This window comes from Oryctolagus cuniculus, chromosome 1 (genome assembly GCF_051225735.1).
Source record: "Oryctolagus cuniculus isolate XC-2025 breed Fujian yellow rabbit chromosome 1, ASM5122573v1, whole genome shotgun sequence".
In the NCBI taxonomy this organism is placed as follows: Eukaryota; Metazoa; Chordata; class Mammalia; order Lagomorpha; family Leporidae; genus Oryctolagus; species Oryctolagus cuniculus.
This window is the reverse complement of record NC_142867.1, coordinates 74,152,940-74,179,712: the sequence shown is the minus strand read 5'-3', so window position 1 is coordinate 74,179,712 and position 26,773 is coordinate 74,152,940. Positions and strand designations below refer to the sequence as shown.

The window sequence follows — 26,773 nt, the reverse complement described above, 5'->3', positions numbered from 1 at the left end:
TGTGGAATTAGAGTACACTAAATGATGTACCAAGCAATCCCACACATCTCAATGATTTGACACAGTAAAATGTGGCTCACATCAGAGTGCAGTACAGGTTGGTGGTAGGGACGGGAAGAGAGAACTTTCTCACACCAATAATTCTGTTTAATCCTCTGATGAGGGAAGAAAGAGAGCATGAAGAATTACAAGGAACAGTTCTGTGGACCTGGAGACAGTGGTGATCATTTTTACCACTATTTCCATCGCTAGAACCCTGTAATGTGATGGTACCTAAATGTGAGAGGAACCAGGAGATGAAGTTTCTCTGTGTGCTCAGGAGCAAAAGGAAAACAGATGCGTGAACCAACTAGCCTCTACTCACTAACGTGTTGAAGATTAAATGGATGCTTGTAAAGAGTTTATCTCCATATCTCTTGCACTCGGTAAAGCCAGTGAGGCTTTACTCAGTGAGGTAAAATATTAATCATCCTCATGTCAGAGACAAGCAATATATTCCAAGAGGTTGTTGCTTTCCCCCAAGTGGTATTGCTAGTCAATAGCAGGGCTGGGATTAAATCTATGGGCAATTTATCTAAAAAAAATAAATAAATAAAAACTGGGAAGTATTTCATTGAGGCACCTGCCAAATGTAGCTTCTGACTTTGTACAGAAATTCCACACTCTTAAGTGTTCAGATACACTCAGATCTTCTGATTTCTCGAAAAACCTTGTTTTAATCTTTCCATTTATCATTCATAAATGAATCTGAGCCAAACATTGCTCAAGATAGGGTTAGTTATTCTCACATTATGGCCACAGTTCCTGTTCCTTACACTACTGATTGCCAAAATGAAGTGTGCTCATTCTAGAGGTATGCAAGTCAATCCATTGAGGTGTGGCTAGAATGCTTGTAATGTCCACTTATGCTTGCTATTTGATAAAACAACAGTCATAAGCTCCATTAAGATGACATCCCTACATGGTCCCTTTGGGTGCTCATGTCAGGTAAAGCATAAATGGAGGCTCTTTCAGCATTTGGCAACATACTGCAGTTTAAAAAGGGATTTAAAGATTTTTGAATCTAATTTTCACTAAGTTAAATTGCACAAAGTGAACAATTGGTTTAAAAAGATTGCTGAGAACACCTTGTGAGTTGAAGATGATACATATAAGGACAAGAAAAAAAACCCGCAGAACTACACTTCTACTTAGTGTGAGGTTTGTTTGTTTGTTTGACAGGCAGAGTGGACAGTGAGAGAGAGAGACAAAGGCTTCCTTTTTCCGTTGGTTCACCCCTCAATGGCTGTTGCGGCCGGCGCACCGCACTGATCCGAAGCCAGGAGCCAGGTGCTCCTCCTGGTTGCCCATGCGGGTGCAGGGCCCTAGCACTTGGGCCATCCTCCACTGCCTTCCTGGGCCACAGCAGAGAGCTAGACTGGAAGAGGAGCAACCGGGACAGAATTTGGCGCCCCGACCAGGGCTAGAACCCGGTGTGCCGGCGCCGTAGGCAGAGGATTAGCCTATTGAGCCGTGGCGCTGGCCTAGTGTGAGTGCTTTATTAGTCACATTGTAAGTTAAATACAGATTGTTGAATCAAATTTGACAAATTGACCAAAAAGAATCTAAAACTATTACAAAGTCTTCCTGAAATATTAATTTATATCCACTATTAATGATCAGGTACAAAAGTACATATTTTCCCTGAGATAAAATAGTTTATTTCAACTTCATTTTTGATATACTTCATAAAGCATGTCCTGTATTAGTACAATAGTGTCTGTGTATAATTTGCAAAGTGATACATATATATTTGGGGTATATACTCAAATTAAGTACACATAATTTGAGATTTGTGACTTAAAAAAAGTCTTTCTATCTTTATCCAGCTAAGAGTTCTAGCCTATGAACACAGCGGTGATAAATACCAATCATCATGTAGTAAAAACTAATTGCTATTATTAATATGAGGTTCAGTTCCAAAGCCCAAGGAAGTCCACATGATTATGATGCAGACAGATATCATTTATATATAACTTCCACCTTTTCACCTCAAATAAGCAACACTGTCTGATCTCTCTGGAGACAGTTCCTTTGCTAGCTAAAATTTGCTGCAATTGTATTGCTAGATCCAAAAGGCAAGAAAAACCTTCCTCCAATCTTTTAGTGTGACTTTGGGAAACCCAGGAAAAGCTCCCATAACTCCTCCACCAACAAAAGTCCCCTACCTCATTCCCACCAGAAGCCATCCTACCAGCATTTATTCCTGTGAAGGAAACTACCTTCACTCCACCCCCAGTTTGCCCTTCCTGCCCTGTGCTACCAAGCACCTAGTGTAAACCCTGACAACAGCACTTTGGTACCGGGGCACGTGGCTGCCTGCTGAGTAACTTGGGCCAGTAGGTTAAAGGCACCCTTTTTCACAGTCTTTGAAGTAGGACCGTGCTGACTATATGATCTTAGGCATGTTACTAAACCCTTCCCAGTCTGTGACCTCAGCTATAACATGGGAAAAATACTTTATAGGGCAACTGTGAATATTAAAGGAGAAAATAATTTTCTTAGAAATCAGCTCATTTTAGGTGCTGAACAAAAGTTGTTTTCTCTATCCCTCCCACCCAACACAGTGATAAATGCCTTTTGAATGTCTGATAAGTGAAATAATAAACCAATTAATTCATTCTGTTTAAGCTCTGAGATTCTCTTATAAAATAGGAGTTTTCATTGAATAATGACTAACATTTCAAGAGTGTTATTATGTCCTAGGTACTATGGTATATGCCTTGTACTCATTTTTCTTTAATACTCAAAATAAACATGTAAAGTAAGCATTACTGCAATGCCCATTTTACACATGAGAAAACTGAGGCCTAGTAACTTATACACAGTTGAATCGTGAATCCAATACTGGAAACCAGGTCTATCTGACTCTAAGGCCCATGCCTAACCATTGTTGTTCTGCAGGATACTTATGGTTTAAATACTCAATTTTCAGCCTTAACTAGGACTAGCCATGTGGTTTTTACTGCCAAACTCAGAACAAGCTGCATACCAATATATTTGGATTCAGAGCAAACATTGCCTCCAGCTTTCACAAACATCTCATGGAGACCATCCTGTTCCCTCCCCGACACAAGGCTATGCCCTCTGAAAAGCACAGTGCATAGCAGTGCCAGGAATCAGATCCTTTGAAGTACACAGTCCATGAAATCAACCTGCCTGGGCTATGGCCCATCTACCGGCTCTGAGTCAGCTGGCAGGGAAAAGGGCCAGAGGCTCAGCTGTAATCAGTTCCTAAACAGGCCCAACTACACCACCTCCACCTTCTTCTCCCTCTCTTGTCTTTCCAACCTGATTTCACCCCAAGAAACTTGTTTGCAAGGGAAGGTATCACATCTTTCAGAAGCAGTGCAGTGACTCACCCTCAATATCTCCCTCATTAACTCCCTGCCATGGACAGTCACATTATTTCATAACTGATGGTGATGCTGCATGATTAGTGCTGGAAGCTTAGAAGTACATTGGAATGGTGTCAAATCAGCCAGGGCTCAAAGTCCCATCTTTGCAATACTGTTGGGCAAATTTTCTAAGCTCTTATAAGTTTCAGTTTTCTTGACAAACTAGGAATGGCAATATAAATTGAATCTTCTGGATTTATTAGAAAGATTAAATGAGAAATGTGAATGAAATGCCTGTAAATGCATGTAGTGCCTTTGCTTATAGTAATCATTCAAGTGTTAGCTATAACTGTGTTGCCTGGGGCAAGTGCACTATGGATTCTGTCACTCTCCATGCAGAAAGTTTATTTAAAACTTAAATTAAGAATGTAAAAGCCCTTGGCATATATTAAATGCTCAAAACATTAATCCATTGGATCAACAAATTCCCTCTCTGTTTTGTACTTTAATAGTAATAGTGGGGGTCAGCGTTGAGGTATAGTGGGTAAAACTGCTGCCTGGGATGCCAGCATCCAGTATGGGTGCCAATTCAAGTCCTAGCTGCTCCACTTCCGATTCAATTCCCTGCTAATGCACGTGGGAAAGCAGGGGGAGTGAACCAGCTTATAGAAGAGCACTCTTTCTCTCTCTCTGTCTCTCTTTCTCTTTGTAACTTTGCCTTTCAAATAAGTAGATAACAGTGAACAATTCTAGTTTCTTCTATCACAGGCCTATGTTAGGTGTAATCTTGTTTTGTATACTAGGGAAAATATAACTGGAGATAAAGTAAGATAAGACTGTACTTAGCCCTGAAGTTTCTCTAGCAAGGTAAGGGCCAGACAGGTATTGAGAAAATTTTATAGTTTACATGGCACTTAGTCTTCCTTTAATGAATGTAGCCACCAAAATTTTGTTGGAGTGGTTCTTATCCCATCTGGAATTATTTGGAATATTTGATTTACACGTCATTCTCCTCCACTATGAGGAAAGACAATTTTTTCATCATCTTTCTGTACCTGTGTAAAATTTCACAGAAGAGGACACTGCCCAAGCAGAGTTCTAAGTGAGTTTCTGAATGGGGACCTGTACAAAAGGAAATAAAGATTATTCTATCTAGAAAACATGTTACCCCCCTTGGAGGATAAACTTTGGGACAAATAAGTTCTTTGCATAATTAGTACTACAAAAATCTAAAAAGGATAAAGTGTACGATGCTGATTTTCTTCTTTTGAGATTTATATATTCATTTATTTAAAGAGCAAGGGCAGGGTGGAGGAAGACAGAGATCGATCTTCCTTTCACTGGGTCACTCACCAAATGGCTACAGCAAACAGGGTGGGACCAGGCTGAAGCTAGGAGCTAGGAACTCTCATGTGTGTGGCAGAGGCCCAAGTACCTGGGCCATCTTCTGATGCCTTCCCAGGTGCATTAGCAGGAAGCAAAGTAGCCAGGACTGGAACTGGCACTCTGATATGGGATGCTGGCATCTCAATGGCAGCTTAACTCACTACACCACTCTGGCTCCAGCACTGATTTTCTTTTCTTTGTAGCACACATTAATGAATCTGAAAGAAAGCTGGATGCAAGTTCTGCTCATAAAAGAAAACCGAAGATAACCACTAGTAGATGGTCAGCAGGCATGGTATGATTTTCTTGTCCGTAAGGGACTGATAAAGCATGGCAGCACTAGACTGCATTATGCAGTGCTCTAATTTAGTGGAACTGTGCTCCTATGCTACCTAGGTACCAAGACGTCTTTCCAGAGCTGAGTTCTAAACCTGGAGCATGTGAATGGACCCAACAGGGCTGTAAACATTCTGAAAGATTGGGTTTTGCAAAATATATTTATAGAAGACAGCACTGTGGCATAGCGGGTAAAGCTACTGCCTGCATTGCTGGCATCCCATATGGGCACTGTTTCAAGTCCTGGTTGCTCCATTTCTGATACAACTCTCTGCTAATGAGCCTGGGAAAGAAATAGAAGATGGCTCAAGTACTTGGGCCCTTGTACCCACGGGGAAGACCCAGAAGCTCCTGGCTCTTGGCTTCAGATGGGCCCAGCTCCAGCTGTTGTGGCCATTTGGAGAGTGAACCAACAGATGGATGATCTCTCTCTCTCTGTAACTCTACCTTTCAAATACATGAGTAAATATTTAAAGAGAGAGAGAGATAGAGGGAAACATTTAAAAATGTAGACATGGAGGTGGTTAAGGCAAGGACAGGGACTTGGCTATTTCTTTTTGTGTATAGTGTGTGTGTATGGCAGGGGTAAAATCCTAGATGAGTTCATAGTTCTTATAAAATTCTTAGAGGTTCACAGACCCAAAATAGGAAGAAGTAATTTCATAGATCATGAGAAAAATACCTACTTATTCAACAAATATCTACCAAACACCATATAGAGGCATTATGCTTTCATTGCCCTCAATGACATGGAAAACAAGTATTCTGAATAGTTCCAGTGATTTGTGATGTGAAATCCTTTTTTTGTTTTGTTTTGTTTTGGTTACCAAGACAGTCTTCCTAGATGATGTCTACCTGTTTATCTCAATGACCTAAAGAACATACCAAGCAGAAAGAACCTAGCACAAAGTAGGCCCTCAAATGTTAGTTCTTTTCCTTTTCCTTATCAATTTAAAGACACACATATCTTTCCCCCATCTTCCCCATCTCTAGCGCTTCTTTAAATATTCATTGAAATGAGATCTGCTGTAAGAATTTGCTATCCAGGGTAGGAGTGGGAGGCATGGTGTGATTTTGCCATATCTGAGCACCTACAAAGCATAGAAGCACAACAGAAGTCTTTAAATAATATTTGTTAAATAGCAAAAGTCTCAGCCTATAGAAGTAACTAACAAAAATTAAAAAACAAAAATCAAACCAGAAGAACAACAGCTGCAGACTCAGGGGAAGTAAGAATAGAAGAACATTGGGAATTATCAATAGGGTTAGAATACCAGCATCCTGCCTCAGAGTGTCTGGGTTCATTACCCACCTCTGTTCCTGACTCCAGCTTTCCTGAAGGCAGTGGCGATGGCTCAAGTAGTTGGATTTCTGCTACCCATGTGGGAGGCCCAGATTGATTTTCTGACTCCTGGCATTGGCCCTTGGCCCAGGGTTGTTGTGGGCATTTGGAAAGTAAACCAGCACAGATGGGAGTTTCTCTCTCTCTCTCCTTTTCTCTCTCTTTCAAATAAATTAGAGAAAACCCAAGAACTTGAGAACAAAACCTTAGAAAAGCACAGACATAAATTTTATCTCTAGTAAAGAACACTGAAATAAACATATTTAATCCAGTCTTCTCTTTGACAGATGATGAAATTTAAGTCCAGACAGGGGAGGTGCCTTTTCAAGAACAAGTTACTGGTAGAATCAGTACTAGAATTCCAGCTCTATAGCTCTAGAGTAAGATAGATCAATTTTTACATGAAGACCACTCCTCTTCAAGGACTCATTTCCTCTTTCTTTGATGTTCCCTATCTTAGAATCCAGTGCTCTGACACTACTTAAAACACTATCCATATCTACACCACCATGCACATTACTGTGTCTACAGGCTCTAATCTCCTCAATGTTCAGAACTCCTATCTCCTATCCAACCCAGCATACACACCCTTGATCTTTTCTGACTCCTAATTCTTTTCAGCAGTTTAACTACAAACTAAGGAACAGTGGAGTAATGTTTAGCCTCTCCTTGTACATATCTCTACAGAGGCTTATTAGAAAAGGTGCAGTCTTGGCCGGCGCCACGGCTCACTAGGCTCCCGGTGGGGGCGCCAGATTCTGTCCTGGTTGCCCCTCTTCCAGGCCAGCTCTCTGCTGTGGCCAGGGACTGCAGTGGAGGATGGCCCAAGTGCTTGGGCCCTGCACCCCACGGGAGACCAGGAGAAGCACCTGGCTCCTGCCATTGGATCAGCGCAGTGCGCCGGCCGCAGTGTGCTGGCCGCGGCGGCCATTGGAGGGTGAACCAACAGCAAAAGGAAGACCTTTCTCTCTGTCTCTCTCTCTCACTGTCCACTCTGCCAAAACATTTAAAAAATAAATAAATAAAAAAGAAAGAAAGAAAAGGTGCAGTCTTGGGGTCAGTGCTGTGGCGTAGCAGGTAAAACTGCCACCTGCAGTACCAGCATCCCATATGGGCACCAGTTTGAGATCCAGCTTCTGCTATTTCCTGGGAAAGCAGTGGAGGATTGTCTAAATCTTTGGGTCCCTGCACCCATGTGGGAACCCAGAAGAAGCTCCTGGCTCCTGGCTTCGGATTGGTGCAGTGCCGACCACCACGGCCAGTTTGGGAGTGAACCAGTGGATGGAAAACCTCTCTCCACCCCCCACCCCCCCGGCCTCTGCCTGTGTATAACTCTGCCTTTCAAATAAATGAACAAATAAATCTTTCTTAAAAAAGAAAAGGTACAGTCTTGATGCCGGCACTGCGGCATAGTGGGTAAAGTCACTGCCTGCAGTGCCAACATCCCATATGGGTGCTGGTTCAAGTCCCAGTTGCTCCACTTCTGATCCAGCTCCGTGCTAATGCTCCTGGGAGAGTGGCGGTAGACGGCCCAGGTGCTTAGGCCCCTGCATCCAAGTGGGAGACCCTGAAAAGGCTTCTGGCTCCTGGCTTCAGCCTGGCCCAGCCCTGGATGTTGCAGCCACTAGGGAATGAACTAGCTGATGGAAGATCTCTCTCCTCCTTCTCTGAAGGAAGGAAGGAAGGAAGGAGGGATGGAAGGAAGGAAGGAGAGAGAGAGAGTCTTAACTCCAAAAAGCAGAGCAACACAGAGGCAGAGGCAGAGAGAGAGAGAGGTTTTCCATCCACTGGTTCACTCCCCAGTTGGCCTCAATGGCCAGAGCTGCACTAATCCAAAGCCAGGAGCCAGGAGCTTCTTCCAAGTCTCCCATGTGGGTGCAAGGACCCAAGGACTTGGGCCATCCTCTTCTGCTTTCCCAGGCCACAGTAGAGAGCTGGCTCAGAAGTGGAGCAGCCAGGACTCGAACCAGCAGCCAAAGGGGATGCCGGCACTGCAGGTGGCAGCTTTACCTGCTATACCACAGCACCAGCCCCCAAGATAAACTTTTATTTTTTTTAAGATTTATTTATTTATTTGAAAGTCAGAGTTACAAAGGAGAGGAGAGCCAGAAAGAGAGAGAGAGAATGAATGAATCTTCCATTCACTGGTTCACACCCCAATTGGCTGCAACGGCTGGAGCTGCGCTGATCCAAAGCCAGGAGCCAGGAATTTCCTCTGGGTCTTCCCTTGCAGGTGCAGGGGCCCAGGGACTTGGGCCATCTTCTACTGCTTTCCCAGGCCATAGTAGACAGCTGGATCAGAAGAGGAGCAGCCAGGACTCGAACTGGTGCCCATATGGGATGCTGGCATTGCAGATAGTGGCTTTACACATTATGCCACAGTGTTGGCCCCAAGACATACTTTTTTTTTTTTTTTTTTGACAGGCAGAGTGGACAGTAAGAGAGAGAGACAGAGAGAAAGGTCTTCCTTTTTTTGCTGTTGGTTCACCCTCCACCCTCCAATGGCCACCACGGCTGGCGCATTGCGCTGATCCGAAGGCATCTCCCATGGGGTGCAGGGCCCAAGCACTTGGGCCATCCTCCACTGCACTCCCGGGCCATAGCAGAGAGCTGGCCTGGAAGAGGGGCAACCGGGACAGAATCCGGTGCCCCGACTGGGACTAGAACCCGGTGTGCCAGCACCTCAAGGCGGAGGATTAGCCTATTGAGCCACGGTGCCGGCCAAGACATACTTTTTGAATAAGGAATTAATTAAAATGGAATATTCAAATATTTTTTGAAAAATAAAATAATTATTTTTAACTTAAAATTATAAATGAGGCAGCACAAAAGAATATTTTGGGTGATGGAACTCTATCTTGACTGTGGTGGTGATTACATGACCATGCATTTATCAAACTTCATAGAATTATACACCAAAAGAATGAATCTTACATACATAGATTTTAAAATTAATTTAAAAAGTTTAAAAGGAAAAAATATAACTCATGGTCTGTTTTGCCTATAAGTTTTCCGGGTCAATAGGCAACTATAGTGCAATCCCGGGCTTCTAAAAATTCATTATTTGTTTTGAAAATGAGAGAGAGAGAGAGAGAGAGAGAGAGAGAGAGACATCTTCCATCTACTGGTTCACTCACCAGATAGCTGCAATGACCAGCATTGGACCAGGCCAAAGGCAAGTGTCAGGAGCTTCATCTGGGTCTCCCACGAGGGTGACAGGGGCCTAAACACTTGGGCCATAGTCCACTGCCTTCTCAGGCCATTAGCAGGGAGCTGGATCAGAAGCGGGGCAGCCAGGACCTGAACAGGCCCCCATGTGGGATGCTGGCATCTCAGTGGCTTTACCTGCTACACTAACAGACGCCAAGCCCAAGAATGACATTACAACACTGGAAACTTAGTCACTGAGGCAGGCTTATTGGTGAAATGTTTTTGAAAATGACTTTCTTGTTCTCTACCTTAGCCCACTCAAAGTTAAGGCTGGCACTAATTAGGGCAAATGAAAATGTGAAAATTAAGGGTGAGGACTAAGGAAGATAGATGAGAATTAGAACTGACAGTAAAATTTTAACATGCTAGAGGAACCAAAAACAGAAAACAAAAACAAAAAAGGAACAAAATAATGATTGGTTTTGAGGTTACAGGTTTTACCCTAGAGCTATGATGAAAATACATGCTGCATAATAGCTTGCCTGGAATCAAATATCTCCCCTTCTACTGGCACGTCTTATTCAATTTCCATACAGTTCTATTCAGCATTTTCCATTATAAGTCATTCATGCCAGCATATACATTTTATACATTTAATTGATATAGAATGATCACTAAATATAAAATGAAAAGTTCTGGCATTTTATTGCCATTTTAATAGTTATAATATACTGTAGCATTTTTGGCTTGCACATCTATCCTTCCACTTCTACTCAACAAGACTGTCAAACTCCCATAGGCATGTCTGTATTTATCTTGATATTCTCAGAATATGCCTACTATATTATCTGACACCTAGTGGATACCCAATGAATACTTGTTAAGGAAACAAAAGCTCTGTTTTAAGTGTAGAAGAGAATGTGAAAATATGGTTTAGCTTATGCTGTCAAAGGTTACAGATTAGTGGTCATATATTGCAATATAGTTAATAGCACACAAACATAAGTGGGTAAATAAAAGAGAACAAAAGGTAGGGAAAGTGGAATGCCATCTGATTATGGAAGCAACTTAACATTCTATTATGAATACTTGTTCTCCTGCATGTCCAGTCATATTGCTATGGCTGATGATGAGGTATATTACTGGGTGACAAAAACAGAAAAGATGAATGCAGTCTATCTAAAAATGCTCTACCACATAACTATATTTAAGTAAATTCAGAATTAAACAGGCTTTGATAAAACAGCATTTTCTTTGATTCTGCAATTATAATGAATCAAGTTCCGAAAGAAAACAACTTATTTCACTGAAAACCAACTAATCCTGGAGCCATTTCACACTTTTCCTTTCAAGATAAACTTAAATATTACAGTAATGGCTTTATGCTCATGTCATTAAACACATGAAAACAAGAGCAACTGTCAATACATGTCACCCTCTCTACCTGTCCCTTTCACAGTCTAGTTCTAATGCACTGGGACTCATACTCCAATTCAGTGTCCTGTTAGGACCAGGCAAGATTCTGTCAGAGATGTTCCACAGTATTTCCTTGATTGTCTGAATCAGTCCATCTCACTAGTGTAAAATCTATCACAATAGGATCAGAAAATAAAGGGTGATATGTCAATTATTACTTAAAGGACTATTCAATCAATCAAAGTTTTATAATTTAACAACTTCATTATCCATTAACCAACCATTGCATATCTGCTAAGAATGTGACAAACCAAAGAAAATAACATATCATTTATTGGTAAAAATAACATCTGGCTGCCAAAGACAGCTTATTGGTGTATGAATCAGCCATTTTTCAGCTTTGTACTAAGGGAAAAGGAGAGTTATAAGGTAGGATCAAGTTGATTCTGAGATGTAATTAGCTTTTGGGGAACATTTTGAATTTTAAAGATTATTTTCAAACTCTCTCCATTAGCCTACAATTAGTAGGTTCTACTGTTTTCAGGTCAAGTGATGTTACATAGTTTTCATAATAATTTTCAAAACATATAATTGGGGGGCTGGCACTAAGGCATAGTAGGTTAATCTTCTGTCTGTAGCATCAGCATCCCCTACTGGCGTCAGTTCCAGTCCTGGCTGCTCCACTTCCAATCCAGTTCTCTGCTGATGGCCTGAGAAAACAGTAGAAGATGGACCAAGTGCTTGGGCCCCTGCACAGCTTGGGAGACCCAGAAGAAGCTCCTGGCTGCTGCTTCAGATGGGCCCAACTCCAGCCATTGTGGATATTTGGGGAGTGAACCAGTGGTTGGAAGACCTTGCTCTCTTTCTCTCCCTCTGTCTGTAACTCTGCCTCTCAAATAAATAAATGAATGAATAAACCCTTTTAAAAAATACAAGAACAAACAAAAAAATATAAAATCACACCACATGGTATGCATGAAGACTGCAAGTCAAAAAATGGAATTAAAATTATTCTATATCATCGAAGCACCAAATGATATAGATGACTATTCTGGAAAGGAAATGACTACGAACCAACAGTCCCTTATCCTAAATCTTTGGGATCAGGTGAGATCACAAGAATGTAGTTTAGAATGGCAAGAGTCCACATACTGTATATAATGGGAAGTGTTGTGGGGATAGAGTCGCTAGCTATATTTATTCCAGGCTCTTGCCTCCATGTGAGATAAGGATTCAAAGCAGAGACCTAGATAGAGTGCAAGGATGGGAGCAGGCTTTATTTTAAGAAATAGAGAGGGCCGGCGCCACGGCTCACTAGGCTAATCCTCCGCCTAGCGGCAACGGCACACCGGGTTCTAGTCCCGGTCAGGGCGCCAGATTCTGTCCCGGTTGCCCCTCTTCCAGGCCAGCTCTCTGCTGTGGCCAGGGAGTGCAGTGGAGGATGGCCCAAGTCCTTGGGCCCTGCACTCCATGGGAGACCAGGAAAAGCACCTGGCTCCTGGCTCCTGCCATCAGATCAGTGCGGTGCGCCGGCCGCAGCGCGCCAGGCGTGGCGGCCATTGGAGGGTGAACCAATGGCAAAGGAAGACCTTTCTCTCTCTCTCTCTCACTGTCCACTCTGCCTGTCAAAAAATAAAAAAATAAATAAATAAAAAAAAGAGAACAAGTCGTCTTAAAAAAAAAAAAAGAGATAGAGAAAGAGGAGCTGGTGCTGTGGTGTAGCGGGTAAAACCACTGCCTGCAGTGCCAGCTTACCATATGGGCACCGTTTCAAGTCCAGCTGCTCCACTTCTGATCCAGCTCTGTTATTGCCTGGGAGAGCAGTGGAAGATGGCCCAAGTCTCTGGGCACCCATGTGGAAAATCCTGAAGAAGCTCCAGATTGGCCCAGCTCTGGCCATTGTGGCCATTTGGGCAATGAGACAGCAGACAGAAGACCTCTTTCTATCTCTGCCTCTCTGTAACTCTACCTTTCAAATAAATAAATAAATGGATCTTAAAAAAAAAAAAAAACCTCACACTACATAGGATGAATAAACCTTGCAAATGGCTTCAGATCAATGCATGTCAAGCCAGGTTTTACTTCCCAGGTACCTAATTTTCCTATCTGCAAAACACAGTTCTATTTAACTTCCTCAAGTTATGTATTGAACAACACATGTGCTTCTGAGTCAGAACTGAAAAATTTGTATCATATACCAATTTAGAGAAACATGTTGGTCTAGTGTTCCCAATGTGGATCAGAAGCACTTCAAAATCACTCTTCACTTTCATTAGCATTGTATCAGCCCAACAATGTTTTTGTCTAAACTGATTTACTTCCTTCTTAATACGTGAGGAGCCAGCATTGTGGCATAGGAGGTGAAGCTGCCACCTGGGATGCCGCATCCCAGGGGCGATGGTTTGAGTCCTGGCTGCTCCTGCAAATGTGCCTGGGAAAGCAGCTTAGTATGCTCCAAATGTTTGGGCCCCTGCACCCACGTGGGAGACCTAGAAGAAGCTACTGGCTCCTGGCTTTGGACTGGCCCAAGTCTGGCCATTGCAGCCATCTGGGGAGTAGGACAGCAGATGGAAGATCTCTTGTCTCTTCCTCTCTCTCTGTAACTCTGCCTTTCAAATACAATAAATAAATCTTTTTAAAGATTTAACATGTGAAAGCACATCTATTGATTTAGGGAGGGGAGAGGCATCAAAAAATCCTACTAGTCGTTAATTACCAACATAAAATCCAGAAATCTTGAAATTTTTCTAGGATGGTACAGTAGAAAAGATTCTGATTAACACAGAAGGCAAACTGGGAAAAAATTGCTGTAGCACAAACAACAGCTTATTTAGATTTAATTTTTTAAAGATTTATTTGAAATGCAGAGTTACAGGGGAAGGGAAAGACAGATATCCTCCATCAACTGATTCACTCTCCAAATGGCCACAATAGGCAGCGCTGGAGCAGGCTGAAGACAGGAGCCGGGAACTTCATCCAGGTCTCCCACATGTGTGACAGGGACCCAAGCACTTGAGCCATCTTCCCACTGCTTTCCCATGCACATTAGCAGAGAGCTGGATCAGAAATGGAGCAGCCAGGACTCAAACCAGTGCCCATACGGGATGCCAGCATTGCCGGTGGTGGCTTAACCTGATGTCCCACAACGCCATCACTATATTTAAAGTTTTTAAAAAATATACATCTTTAAGTGAAACACTTTAAAATACATTTAAAATTATAGAAATTTTGTAACCTGGTCTTAGTGTCAAAATTGTTACTGCATCTGTTTGAGAAATGTGCAAAAAGGATCACAATTAGTAGTTTTTGGTGTGAATACAGAACTGAGATAGACAGGTCTAGAACATCCCCCTACATAATTTTTTCCCATGTTTCCTCTAAAAGGAAAAATACTAGTAGCAGTTTTTGTGCAATTTTAATTTTTTGGAGCTTGGGTTTGTTTGTTTAATAAGGAATCAATTCATTTGAGGGGAAGAAAGAGAATACGGGCAAGGAAGAGCACTAGTTCCATTGGTTCAATTGTGAAATGCCCACAACAGCTAGAGCTGGGCCCAGAAACTGAAAGCTCAATCCAGGTCTCCCCATAGGTGGCAGCAACCCAATTACTTGAGCCATCACTGTTGCCTTCCAAGGTTTTCATTGGCAGGAAGCTGCACTCAGAAGCTGGGACCAGGAATTGAATCTAGGCACTCCAATATATGACAAATGTCTAACTTGCTAGGGTAAATGTCAAACAAACACGGATTCTATTCTGAACTCCTCTACATTTAATGGAGGGCTCCAGATAGAATTGGGCCTCAATTTTTATTCTTTTGTGACAGAGCAAGCTCTTCTGCTAGCTCACTCCCTAAAGTCAATCTGGTCTCCCACATGGGTGGCAGGGGCCCAAATTCTTGAGCCATTGTTTGCTGCCTCCCACGATACACGTTAGCAGGAAGCTGGATCAGAGGCGAAGTAGCTGTAACCAGCATTCTGATCCATGATGCAGGCATCCCAAGTGATGACAACCACTGTACATGTTTGCCCTGTCTTAATTTTTAATGTTTATTTTAACCCACTTGAAATGAAGAATATAGTCTCTCTCTCAAAAACATGAGAGAGAGAGAGAGAGAGAGAGAGAGAGAGAGAGAGAGAGAGAATGAATAAATAACTTCCATGCAACCGGAGCTAGGTCAAGCTGAAGCCAGGAGCCTGAACTCTATCTGGGTCTCCCACATGGGTGGCAGGGGCCCAAGCACTTGAATGATCTCTGCTCCTCCCAGGAAGCTGGGATAGGAAGCTGGATCAGAGGCGGAGGTACTGGGATTTGATCTGGCACTCAGATATGGGATGCAGGTATCCCAAACAGTGGCTTAACCTGTTGTTATAATGCCTTAAATTTTCAGTGGAGGCAATTCCTACCTTGAAATAATCTAAGTGGTGGCTAAACATATTTATGGCAATACAAATTTGCTTTCTGTTAAGGAAAAAAAAAAACTGTCCTTCATTTATTTATTGTCTACTAGGAAAAAGATGCATTTTAAATTTCCGCAGCTGGAGCTGGGTTAATTCTGTAATGTTTGAGAATGTCTAAAGAACTGAGGTACCCAAGTTGCTAGACTTTTTGGTATATATCACATTGTCAACAAAGTGGCCAAAAATTCTCACAGAGCTTACACATTAGTGAGATCATTTGAGGATGCTAGCCCTACTCTTCAATTCTAACCGCAATGGACATTATTTGGCCACAAATACCTTCAATGTATTCACCTACAGCACACTATTCCATGTTTTGTTTTCCTGTTATGAATGTTCTTTAAAATTTCAAACTTCTCATTGAAAATATTAACTTATTCTATTGAGCTTTAACTAGGTACTAAATGTAGTGGATACAGCTAAGCTTGGATACTAAACTCACACTCAGCAAAGGAGCTACTGCCTGATGAAACGAGTAGAAGTAATTTAGCATTTTCTAAGAAGTTTCTTAGCCTTCACTATGGGAAAATGAGAATTTCCTTAGACTTCTCTTATGGCGTGAATATTTTGATTGTACATTATATTGGTTAAGGCACAACAAATTTTTATACTTAAGTCTCTAGAGATCTTACCCAAGCCTTGGTAAGTTTATAGACAGAATTTAGGGGGCCCATGAACTTGGATGGAAAAAGGATGGAAAGTTACTACTCCTGGTAATTTTTAATATTTGAATGTCGACAATAACAGTAGCTAGTAGTATATGTGACTCACATTGAATGTAGTTTCATATTACAATTGTTGCAGAACACTTAAAATACCACTCATCCTCACCACTATGTTGAAATGAATTGTTGAGCCACTGCTAGACCTCTCGAGTTAACAAATACTTATTTTTGTGTCTCAAAAATTTTACATTTTGTGATAACATTTCAGTACTACTGGCTCCAATTGTATTTAACATGTTAACTGTTTTTTGACAAGTGAATCATGAACTTTACTACACTGACAAACGGGTCCACAGCACTAAGGAGAAGAGTCTAATGGTTTAGAGCCACGGTCCTCTTTGTACCTCTCTGTACTTGGTATATTTACTCAATACATGGTTACAGAATGAAATAGGTTTAGAACTGGTTGAAACTGTGCCCCCAAAATACTGATATTCTAGATGTCTATAAGAGTACTGTAGAGCTTAATTAAAAACTTAGAAAATTAAATGCTTAAGATGAAGTATGAAACTGATTATATTTATATTTAGTTAATTGCCATGAATGTACTTTTCTATAAACCTTTGTGCATAAGTAATACTTGCTCAAGTGATTGGACTCCATTCTTCACTGAATATGAACATAGAATATGAATACATAGATGGGAACCTATTTAAAATTCTGGCAATTTTCTTCAAATTGTAGCAAGAGTAAGGAGAATCATGGAAAAAATAAATCAGGAACACACAAAGGAACCAAGACTCTATATTTAAAAGCCTGACTGTGACAAGTTACTTACCTTGCTGCTTTCATGTAAAACTGGTAATTGAATTAGGTGGAAGAATCATCTAATAAACTTACTATAAATGAGGATTCCCATACTTAACTCTCAAATTTTAAAGCAGTATATCTAGATTGAGACACCATTATCTGTATTTTTAGCCTGTATCCCAGGAGATTCTGATACTGGAAGTTGGTAGACCATCTTTAGAGAACTAACATTACAGACAACTATGTATTTGGTGTTGTCAAATGTTATAAAAATAAGGATATATTAAAAATGTTATTTGTTCAAGCTGACTCCATAGTTGTTACTAGAACAGAAATCAAGCATCCAGGTGTGACCCTAAAGTAATTCTTCCTATTTAGCTATGCCTTTGGAATTCTTGGAAATCCAACATTCAAGTGAGCTATATTGCTTGAACTCATTTCTAGTATTTGCAAATCAAATTCTGAATATGGTTACATTTTCATTACTCAGAAAATACTTTCCTTATCTCAATCTTTAAATGTCAGTTATAGAATTAGAATAACTCAGGTAATTTAAAATTCTTCATATATACACATAACATTTATATAACATACAAAGCACCATTTACTAAGCTAGGTACCTGGTGAAGTTAAAACTGATGCAACATTACTTTACAATACCTAAGAAAGAGAAAACCATATTCTTCATGATTAAAAATGGTTTAGGGCCAGCACCGCAGCTCACTAGGCTAATCCTCCGCCTGTGGCGCCAGCACCCTGGGTTCTAGTCCCAGTTGCCCCTCTTCCAGTCCAGCTCTCTGCTGTGGCCTGGGAAGGCAGTGGAGGATGGCCCAGGTCCTTGGGCCCTGCACCCGCATGGGAGACCAGGAGGAAGCACCTGGCTCCTGGCTTCAGATCAGCACAGCGCACTGGCCGTAGCGGCCATTTGGGGGGTGAACCAATGGAAGGAAGACATTTCTCTGTCTCTTTCTCTAACTCTGCCTGTCAAATAAATAAATAAATAAATAGTATGGTTTAGTTTTCTGTAGGGTTGGCATCATGGTACAGCAGGTTAAGCATTTACCTGCTACGCCAGCATCTCATATTAGGGCACTGCACCTCCAATCCAGCTCCCTGCTCGTGTGCCTGGGAAAACAGGGGCAGACAGACCAAGCACTTGCTCCCCAGCCACCCACATGGAAGACCCAGATGGAGTTCCTGGCTTCAAAGTGACGCAGCCCTGGCCACTGCAGCAATTTGGGGAGTGAACCAAAGGATGAAGGATCTTGCTTTCTCCCTCTCAGTAACTCAGACTTTCAAATAAAATCAATTTTCCAAAAAATGCTTTTTTTAAATACCTCTATTAAAATCAGTGCAAAAAATGTTTTGCCTCAAAAAGTGATCTCACACATGACACTGCTGTACATAATTTGATTATTCCAGCAACCTAGTGAGGATGTATTCCCACTTCAAAGAAACTGAGGCAGAATTAAATAACTTGCTCAAAGTCAAGTGATTGGCAGGCCAATTGGCTCTGCAGTTTATATTCTTGGTCACTACACTATGCTGCCTTTTGAATATTTATTTAGTATTCACACATTTCTTTATTTCTTTGGAAAATCCAGTGAAGTAGGTACTTTATTTTTATAGTATTCAGTCTCCTAATTAGCATTGAAAAAATAAGCACTGAATTCAAACTGGGATCTATACTTAAACCCATATTTGACTAAACTACTTTCAACTTTCCATGATTACATGGTAATGATCTTAAGCAGATATATCCATCATAATAGTATAAATACAATGTGACAACTAGGCTCTAGTTCTGCATTGACCTCAATAAATACAGAAATATTTTAATAAAATGTCTCTGCCAGTATTATCAGAGGAATTTGCTATTAATCTGCAAACTGTTAAATGTTGTTTCAAGCTAATTCTATCATAGTATCAAATATATGTAAAAATGGAGTTACCTCAAGTAACAACAATTTTTGAATTTCTCCTCAGGTTCAGGCACATAAATGAACCACCTACATGAAGCTAAACTTTTATCACAGCCTCCTAAGTATTAATAACTGATATTAACATTAACTTGGCTGGGGCCACGGCTCATTTGGCTAATCCTCTGCCTGCGGCGCTGCACCCCGGGTTCTAGTCCCGGTTGGGGTGCCGGATTCTGTCCCGGTTGCTCTTCTTCCAGTCCAGCTCTCTGCTGCGGCCAGGGAAGGCAGTGGAGGATGGTCCAAGTGCTTGGGCTTGCACCCGCATGGGAGACCAGGAGAAAGCACCTGGCTCCTGGCTTCAGATCCATGCAGTGTGCCGGCTGTAGCAGCCATTTGGGGAGTGAACCAATGGAAGACCTTTCTAACTCTGCCTGTCAAAAAAAACCAAAAACACAGTAACTTTAAATAACTAACTTAGCAGTTAAACGTGGGTGCCAAATACCTTTCTGATTCTGGGTATGTTTGGGCCCATGACAAAAATAATGGCCATATTAACATTATTTTCATGTCTCTTCCTCCCTCTAGACTGTGACATATAAGGACATAGCGTTAGAATTTAGCCTAAACTTCTGAGACTAAGGGAGTACTCTTTGCACATATATGGCCTTGTACTATGCACTGTAGTTCAGATTGTCTTAACAGCAGGGAGCAATTCAACTGGCAGTTAACCTTTTATTTTCTTGGAAACCTCAGGTTCTTTTTTCTGTTGTATACCTCAGAAGAAATGAAATATTTGAACATACTGGGTTACAGATGCTGTAATGATCAACTTCCTTGGTTGCATTTTATGATATGAACCATTACCCATCTTTGCAGTTTTTTTTTCTCTTATGGACTTCTGTTTATTCTGTAGTTGTCTCTGAAGAGATAAAACAGCTCATTTAAATTATTGGGTAATGGGCTGAGTTCAGGTAATGGAAAAATTGGACTTTCTGGGTTTTGTGGACTTTGTTTCCTTGAGATTATCAGTTGCTTTTTCTCCTTGTGCATCTTTCTGTATTTGCAAAATCATACTTCACTCACATAACGAATCTATCAAATTCAAGTGTCTCAGATTTCTTCTCTAGATAATGTATATTGATAAACATAGCAAGGCAAGAACAAATCCTGTTCAAATCTAACTTCCTGGTTCAACCGAGCGCCAATTATTTTCTCCAACAGCGGTTGTGAGGATCCCACTTATGTTTGGTTAGGAGATAAGAATTATGTTAAATGTGAAGAGCAAACACCATCTTTTATAACCAAGTTATTCTCTCAAAAGAAGCTGAGACTCATTGTCATTACCACACTTTTTTTGGCAATCGAGTAATTTGCACTGTACTTGGAGTACAAGTTTGGTCAGAAAAGCAATTAAAAAAGTCCTGAAAAATAACCAAAAGAAAATCATCTTTTAAAAATTACTGGAGTACCGTAGAGTTCTTCCCTATCTCTTTTTGGCTGGATTTCAGGGCAGTGTAGAATTCTAAGTGTTGAAAAAAGGTAATAGTTCACCAAAAATTTCATTTAATAAATCCTCAACTGTGAGAATGTTGTACTACACCACTTATGGTAAGTAAATCAAAATAGCATGTGACCAGTAAAGATCATTTATACTTCACATTTGAAACTTAAACAGTATTCCAATTATAGTTTTCTCTCATGTCAGTATTATCTGCAATGATGTACTTTGTGTATTACCATTTATAGGCAACAACAAAATTTTCTAGTTTTCTTTCATATAAACCACAAACCATTCACAAGGAAATGACTCCACATACACTGATATTCAAACAAAAGAATACTGTCCAATCTGATGGGGAAAGGCACTAAAGAATTATAAAAGCTTCCACTCAGCACTTAAATACAAAAGTGCAGAAGAGGGAAGAGAAGGAAATAATGCATTGCTTAGGTTAAGTCAACAATTATGACTATTGAATTTTAACTGCTGGTAATAAAGAAGCTCAAACAAGTCTGGGAGCCAATGAGTTTGGAAAGCATCTATGTACTAAATTCATAAAATAAGGAGTTGGGCAGAGTGACTGATGAACATTCCTAAAAAGGTTGTGGTAGAGGGTGGATAAGTAGTTTCTTTACTGGGTGATAAACATGTTCTAAAATTGATTGTGGTGATGGTTACACAATAGTGAACAAGCCCATTGTCTACAAATGGTCAAACTGCAGGTCATGTGAATTAGATCTCAACAAAGCTGTTAAAATCAGGTTTAAAACTAATAGATTAACCTTTACAGCAAGTTCATGTGCAGACAGTACTCTCCTTAAATATCTATATTCATGAACATACAGCATTTATATTCAGTACATTCATCTTCATACACTCTTGCAAAGAACTGTTTTCCTAGTGCCCTCTCCCCCACCTTCTTTAGACTTATCTATTTGAAGGGCAGAGCACCAGAGAGGGAGACACACATACACACACAGAGAAATCTTCCAGCTGCTGGTTCACTCCCCAAATGACCATAAAAACCAGGGTTGGTCCAAGATGAAGCCAAGAGCCAGGAACTCCACAGGGTCTTCCCATTTGTAAGGTATGGGTCCTAAGCACTTGGGCCATTATCCAGTGCCTTCCCAGAAACAGTAGCAGGAAGCTGGACTGCAAGCAGGGCAACCAGGACTTGAACCAGCACTCTGAGATGGGATGGTATTGTTCTCAAGCAGCAGCTTAACCCACTGTGCCACAATGCTGGGTCCCCTCAAGTATCCAAACCTGTTTAAAACTGACAAGTAAAATCACAGGATAAATAGGACTTGCTTTTCTTGTTAATTATTAAGTATGGGCAGTTGGATTTGGACTTTTGACCTTGGGATACTTACATTTATCTTCAGTGGCAGATTAAATCCAGCAGCTAAAATTATGCCAATTTGTTACAAACACTACTTGTGTTACCAGCCAAGGTAAGAAAACTATACTTTTATAATTTCCTGAATATTGTTTACTCAAAGAAAAAGACTTTTAAGATATGAAGTATTGAAAAGTTTTCTTACTGTTTAAAATACACATTTGGTACATGCTATTTAGTTGCTGCAGTTACAGGAGAAAATCTTAATTGCCAAAATCTATATGGTACATTCATTCATGCCAATTACAGGTATGTAGAACCTGTAGAAAACATTTAACTCTATCCAAGGTGATGTTTCTAAAGATATTTTGGTAAAATGTTCCCCCCTTAAATTTACTTATTATTTCAACTCTGTGATTGATTTTCAATATAGCAGCTGGGCCTATATTACCTTTGGGCTGTTGGCCTATCACTTCTGAAAAATAAACATCAATTTCAGAAGAAAGGTAGACAAACTTAACAGCAGTTGTCTCAAACTTCATAGCTTGGAATATAAAAACATTACTTCAAAATGTTGGAGCTTGGAACATAAAAACATTATTCAAAATGTTGGTTTTTAGTTTCATCTACTTGAAAGAGAATGATCGATCTTCATTCATTGGTTCACTCCCCAGAGGCCTCAACAGCCAGGGCCTTGCCATCCCAAAGCCAGAGCTCCACCTGGGTACCCACAAGTACCTAAGTCATTATCTGCTGCCTCCCAGGATTCAGTAACAGGAAGCTGCATTGCAATCAGAGGCAGGACTTGAACTGGCACTCAGACATGGAACACAGCTGTCCCAAGCCGAAGCTTAATGCACTGTGCTACAATGCCCACCCTAAAAGTATTCCTTTGGTACTTCATAAGGCAAAACAATTCTTTTTCTTAATTTAAAACATTTCTAAAAAGGAACTGCTACAGTGATTCTCAACAGGGCTTCATGTTCTTAATCAGCTGTGGAACTTTTTCAAGGTACAGAGGTGAAATCTTTAATTATGGAATTTTAAAAATTCAGCCACCACTATAGCTGCTTTGTAAAATAATTCAATAACAAGCAATGAAACATTCCTTAGGTGATACAAGTCGAAAGACTGCAGCCCTGTCATCACTGTATCAAAGAAATGGATGTTATTTTGATGAGAACTTATCACACAGTTGGATTTTGACTCTTGACCTTAGGATATTTACATTTATCTTCAGTGGCAGATTAAGTCCAGTAGCTAAAATTATGCCAATTTATTACAAACACCACTTGAGTTACCAAGGTAAGAAAACTATACTTTTATAATTTTCTGAATATTGTTTACTCAAATATAAAATATGAAGTATTGAAAGTTTATGGACCCTAAACAAACTTAGGGAGCTAAAAAACTCAGGGTTAAAAGCAACCCCAAAACAATTCTTTTCTAATTGATGCTAATGTGCAGCAACAAAATGATCTTACCATGGTGATAGGAGCACAAAAACCAAACTAAAATCTTTTTTTCAGGTCTAAAATGCATTAAGTCCCTCCCTTTTCTCTTAATGTATTAAGGCATTCTCTTTCCAATACGGATTGTCTTCAAAGGTCCCTCAATGCTAACCCTTGCCAAAGACTCCATTGTTACCAGTGAGATCTATGTTCCATTTATTTGCATTTACATTCAGGACTTTCAGCTGGTCAATACCTTGGGATAATATGGCAATTATGTAACTATTTAGTAATTATTCTACTAATCTCAGTGGTCTTCAAACCACTGATTTATACTCATTCTCTACAGTGCTGTTTACTTTTATTTTTTTTTTAAAGATTTATATATTTATTTGAAAGTCAGAGTTACACAGAGAGAAGAGAGGCAGAGAGGTCTTCCATCCAATGGTTCAATCCCCAATTGGCTACAATGGCCAGAAGTTACCTCCAGGTCTCCCACGCAGGTGCAGGGGCCCAAGGACTTGGGCCATCTTCTACTGCTCTCCCAGGCCATAGCAGAGAGCTAGATGGGAAGAGCAGCAGCTGGGTCTCGAACTCACACTCATATGGGATGCCGGCACTTCAGGCAAGGGCATTAACCCATTGCACCACAGTGCCGGCCGGCTGTTTGTTTATTTTTTTGACAGGCAGAGTGGACAGTGAGAGAGAGAGACAGAGAGAAAGGTCTTCCTTTGCCATTGGTTCACCCTCCAATGGCCGCCGTGGCCGGTGCACTGCGCTGATCCAATGGCAGGAGCCAGGTACTTATCCTGGTCTCCCATGGGGTACAGGGCCCAAGCACTTGGGCATCCTCCACTGCACTCCCTGGCCACAGCAGAGAGCTGGCCTGGAAGAGGGGCAACCGGGACAGAATCTGGCGCCCCGACCAGGACTAGAACCCGGTGTGCTGGTGCCGCTAGCTGGAGGATTAGCCTAGTGAGCCACGGCGCCGACCATGTTTACCTTTCTTAAAGAGTGAAACTAAAATCACAGCACTGCTAAATAGAAGAAAATTTTAGTAAACAAACAGCCATAAGTCTGGAACTAGATGATTGCCAACCTAGAAAAGTCATTTTATGGGCCTGGTGCTGTATTATAATAGCCTAAGCATCTGCTTGCAGTGTTAGCATCTCATATGGGCACCAGTTCATGTTCCAGCTGCTCCTCCTCTGATCCAATTCCTGGCTTATGATCTGGGAAAGCAGTGAAGGACGGCCCTAGTGCTTGGACCCCTGCGCCTATGTGGGAGACCTGAAGAAGCTCCTGGCTTCAGATTGGCCCAGCTGCAGCCACTGCAGACACTTGGGGAGTGAACCAGCAGACGGAGGACCTCTCTTTCAAATAGATAAATCTTTAAAAAAAAAAAATCATTTAAAACAGCAAACACAACAGGATAGAACCAAGGGTTTCTATTCTTGATTTGCCTCAGAACTACTTTCATTTACTTCAGAAGGCATAATCTGTTACCAAGATTATATAATGGTATACTTGATAAGAATCGGGAAGACTACATTACCTATGTGACCACAAGTCACTTATTCCATTTCTTAATCTGTAAACAGGGACCTTCCACTACTAAATGTATCAAACCACTCTGGAAAGTTTGTTTAGTATCTGACCACTCTGAAGTATCTAAATCTGAAATTCAATGAGTACTCTTTAAATTAGACTCCAAGCCCCACTTATTAAAGGTAAATATGAACTTCTTAGCTGAATCAAACTCTTAAGAAATTAAAATGAGTATTGTGAGGGGAAAAGAGTTTAAAGAGTAGAGAAACAAAGCTAATTTGCTGTACCACTAATACTGAATAGGAAAAAACAGAAAACTCCAGCTCTGCCTCTTGCCACTAGTGTGCAGTATGACTACTGTTAAGTTTTAATACTAAGTTAACTTAGGACAAGGAAATACATTATTACAAAGAAACTATTTTCAGAAAAAGCCCAAAAATATATTGCCCTTCTTTCTAGATGCTTCAATTTTTAACAAAAAGACTTATTTGAATGTCAGAGTGATGGAGAGGGAAAAGTTGGGGGAGAGGCAAAGAGGCGAGTGGTTGAGAATTTTCCATCCATTGTTCCCCGTCCCCAAACTGCCTGTGATACTAAGGCTGGATCAGGCCAAAGCCAAGAGTCAGCAACTCCATCCTGGTCTCCCACATGGGAGGCAGGAACTCAAGCACCTGGGCCATCATCTGTGGCTTTTCCAAGCATGGTAGCAAGAAGCTGGATTGGGAGCTAAGCAGCCACAAGGAATTGGCACTCTGGTACGTAATACTGGCGTCACAAGCAGGGGTTGAACGTGCTAAGATACAACACTGGCCCCAAATGTCTCGATTTTCAAAAAGTTTCTAAATAACTATCATAATTCCATCATAGCACTGAATTCTTATTGGGTGTCTAAGACACTCAAAGAAATGTTCAGCTTTTTCCCTCCCACTTCATGGCCCTCCTGCCACTGCCCCATATAAGGTGATCACCAAATTTATTCCCCTCTATATTTTCAGAATTCATTCATGGGTACAATCAGCAGTAAACCTAAAATTTTCGTGATTATTTGTGTGATATACTACAAAAATCCAAATACAGGATGTAGCAGACCATTCCACTCAATCCATGTAGACTTACCTATAGAACCTTAAAAATACTCAATACTTGGTTCCAACCCTGGAAAATTCAATGCAAATGGGTAGCAATAACTACCTTTTCACAATTCTGTAAGTGATCCGACACTTACCTCTTTGAAACACTCTCAATGTTAACAGCAAATTACTCAATATTCCTTTAGTGAGTTTCCCATAATACAAATCAATGTTCTAATTCCTTTTGAAGATGAAAAGAACATGGGTTGCCTTATCTCCTGAAGGCATTTCTAATTCTACTTTCACAAGGTTTCCCTACTCTACCAAACATCACTACATTTTCAAATCTTAATTTTGTAAATGGAATTTCTAAAGAGCGCAAGACTTGTTTCTAAGTGCAAAATGTTACATCATAATCTTTTTAAAGATGAAAATGATTTGTTTCATGTCTTTCTGATTAGTTGTTCATTAGATTTAAGGTTGGGAAAACTTCAAACTACCCAATATGTGACAAATTATAGAAATCACTGCATTACAAAGTTTTTCACACACACACAACTTCTGAGCAATCTGTTGCTTCTTTTCCCCTAAAAATATCTTAACAGTAAATCAAAATGGAGGTTATGACTTACATAAAGTATCTTAAAAAGTAAGATTCACGATAAGCTTGAAACATTTCTACAAATTAAAGGTCAGAAAGAAAACGATAAACATTTTGTTTCTTTTCCTTTACTTACCATCATTGCTTGTAAAAGTGTTTTAGATTAACAAGTATTTGTATAAGCCTATTTCACCGCTGGATTCTTGGACAAGTGTCACCAACACTTATACCTTTGTCCTAAAATGAAACAAAACTATTCATCTTGTGACCTGTTCTCTGAAACATTACATACAAGACCATTCTTCAAAAAACTGTTTTTGTAGTTATCATCTGTGTACTTCCCAGACTTTTCTTCTAAATCATGTTGTGGACATTTTAATCACTCTGCCTATTGTTTCTTTTGAGAC

General features: G+C 40.6%; 1 protein-coding gene across 4 annotated transcripts in view; it reads right to left on the bottom strand.

Moving 5' to 3' along the window:
- The window catches only part of LOC138850148 (uncharacterized), a 55,130-nt gene that overhangs the window by 27,192 nt on the left and 1,165 nt on the right, over positions 1-26,773 (bottom strand). For 2 of the 4 annotated variants that reach the window (XR_016233168.1, XM_089331975.1), the window contains exon 3: positions 13,837-26,603. Coding sequence is in view for 1 of the 4 variants with exons in the window: in XM_089331975.1 (XP_089188101.1) it covers positions 26,556-26,603 (48 nt within the window). In the remaining 3 variants the exon portion in view is untranslated. Of the gene's footprint in view, positions 1-11,324; positions 11,718-13,836; positions 26,604-26,773 lie in introns of those variants that run through there. The other 2 variants (XR_016233167.1, XR_016233166.1) reach the window with 2 other exon arrangements.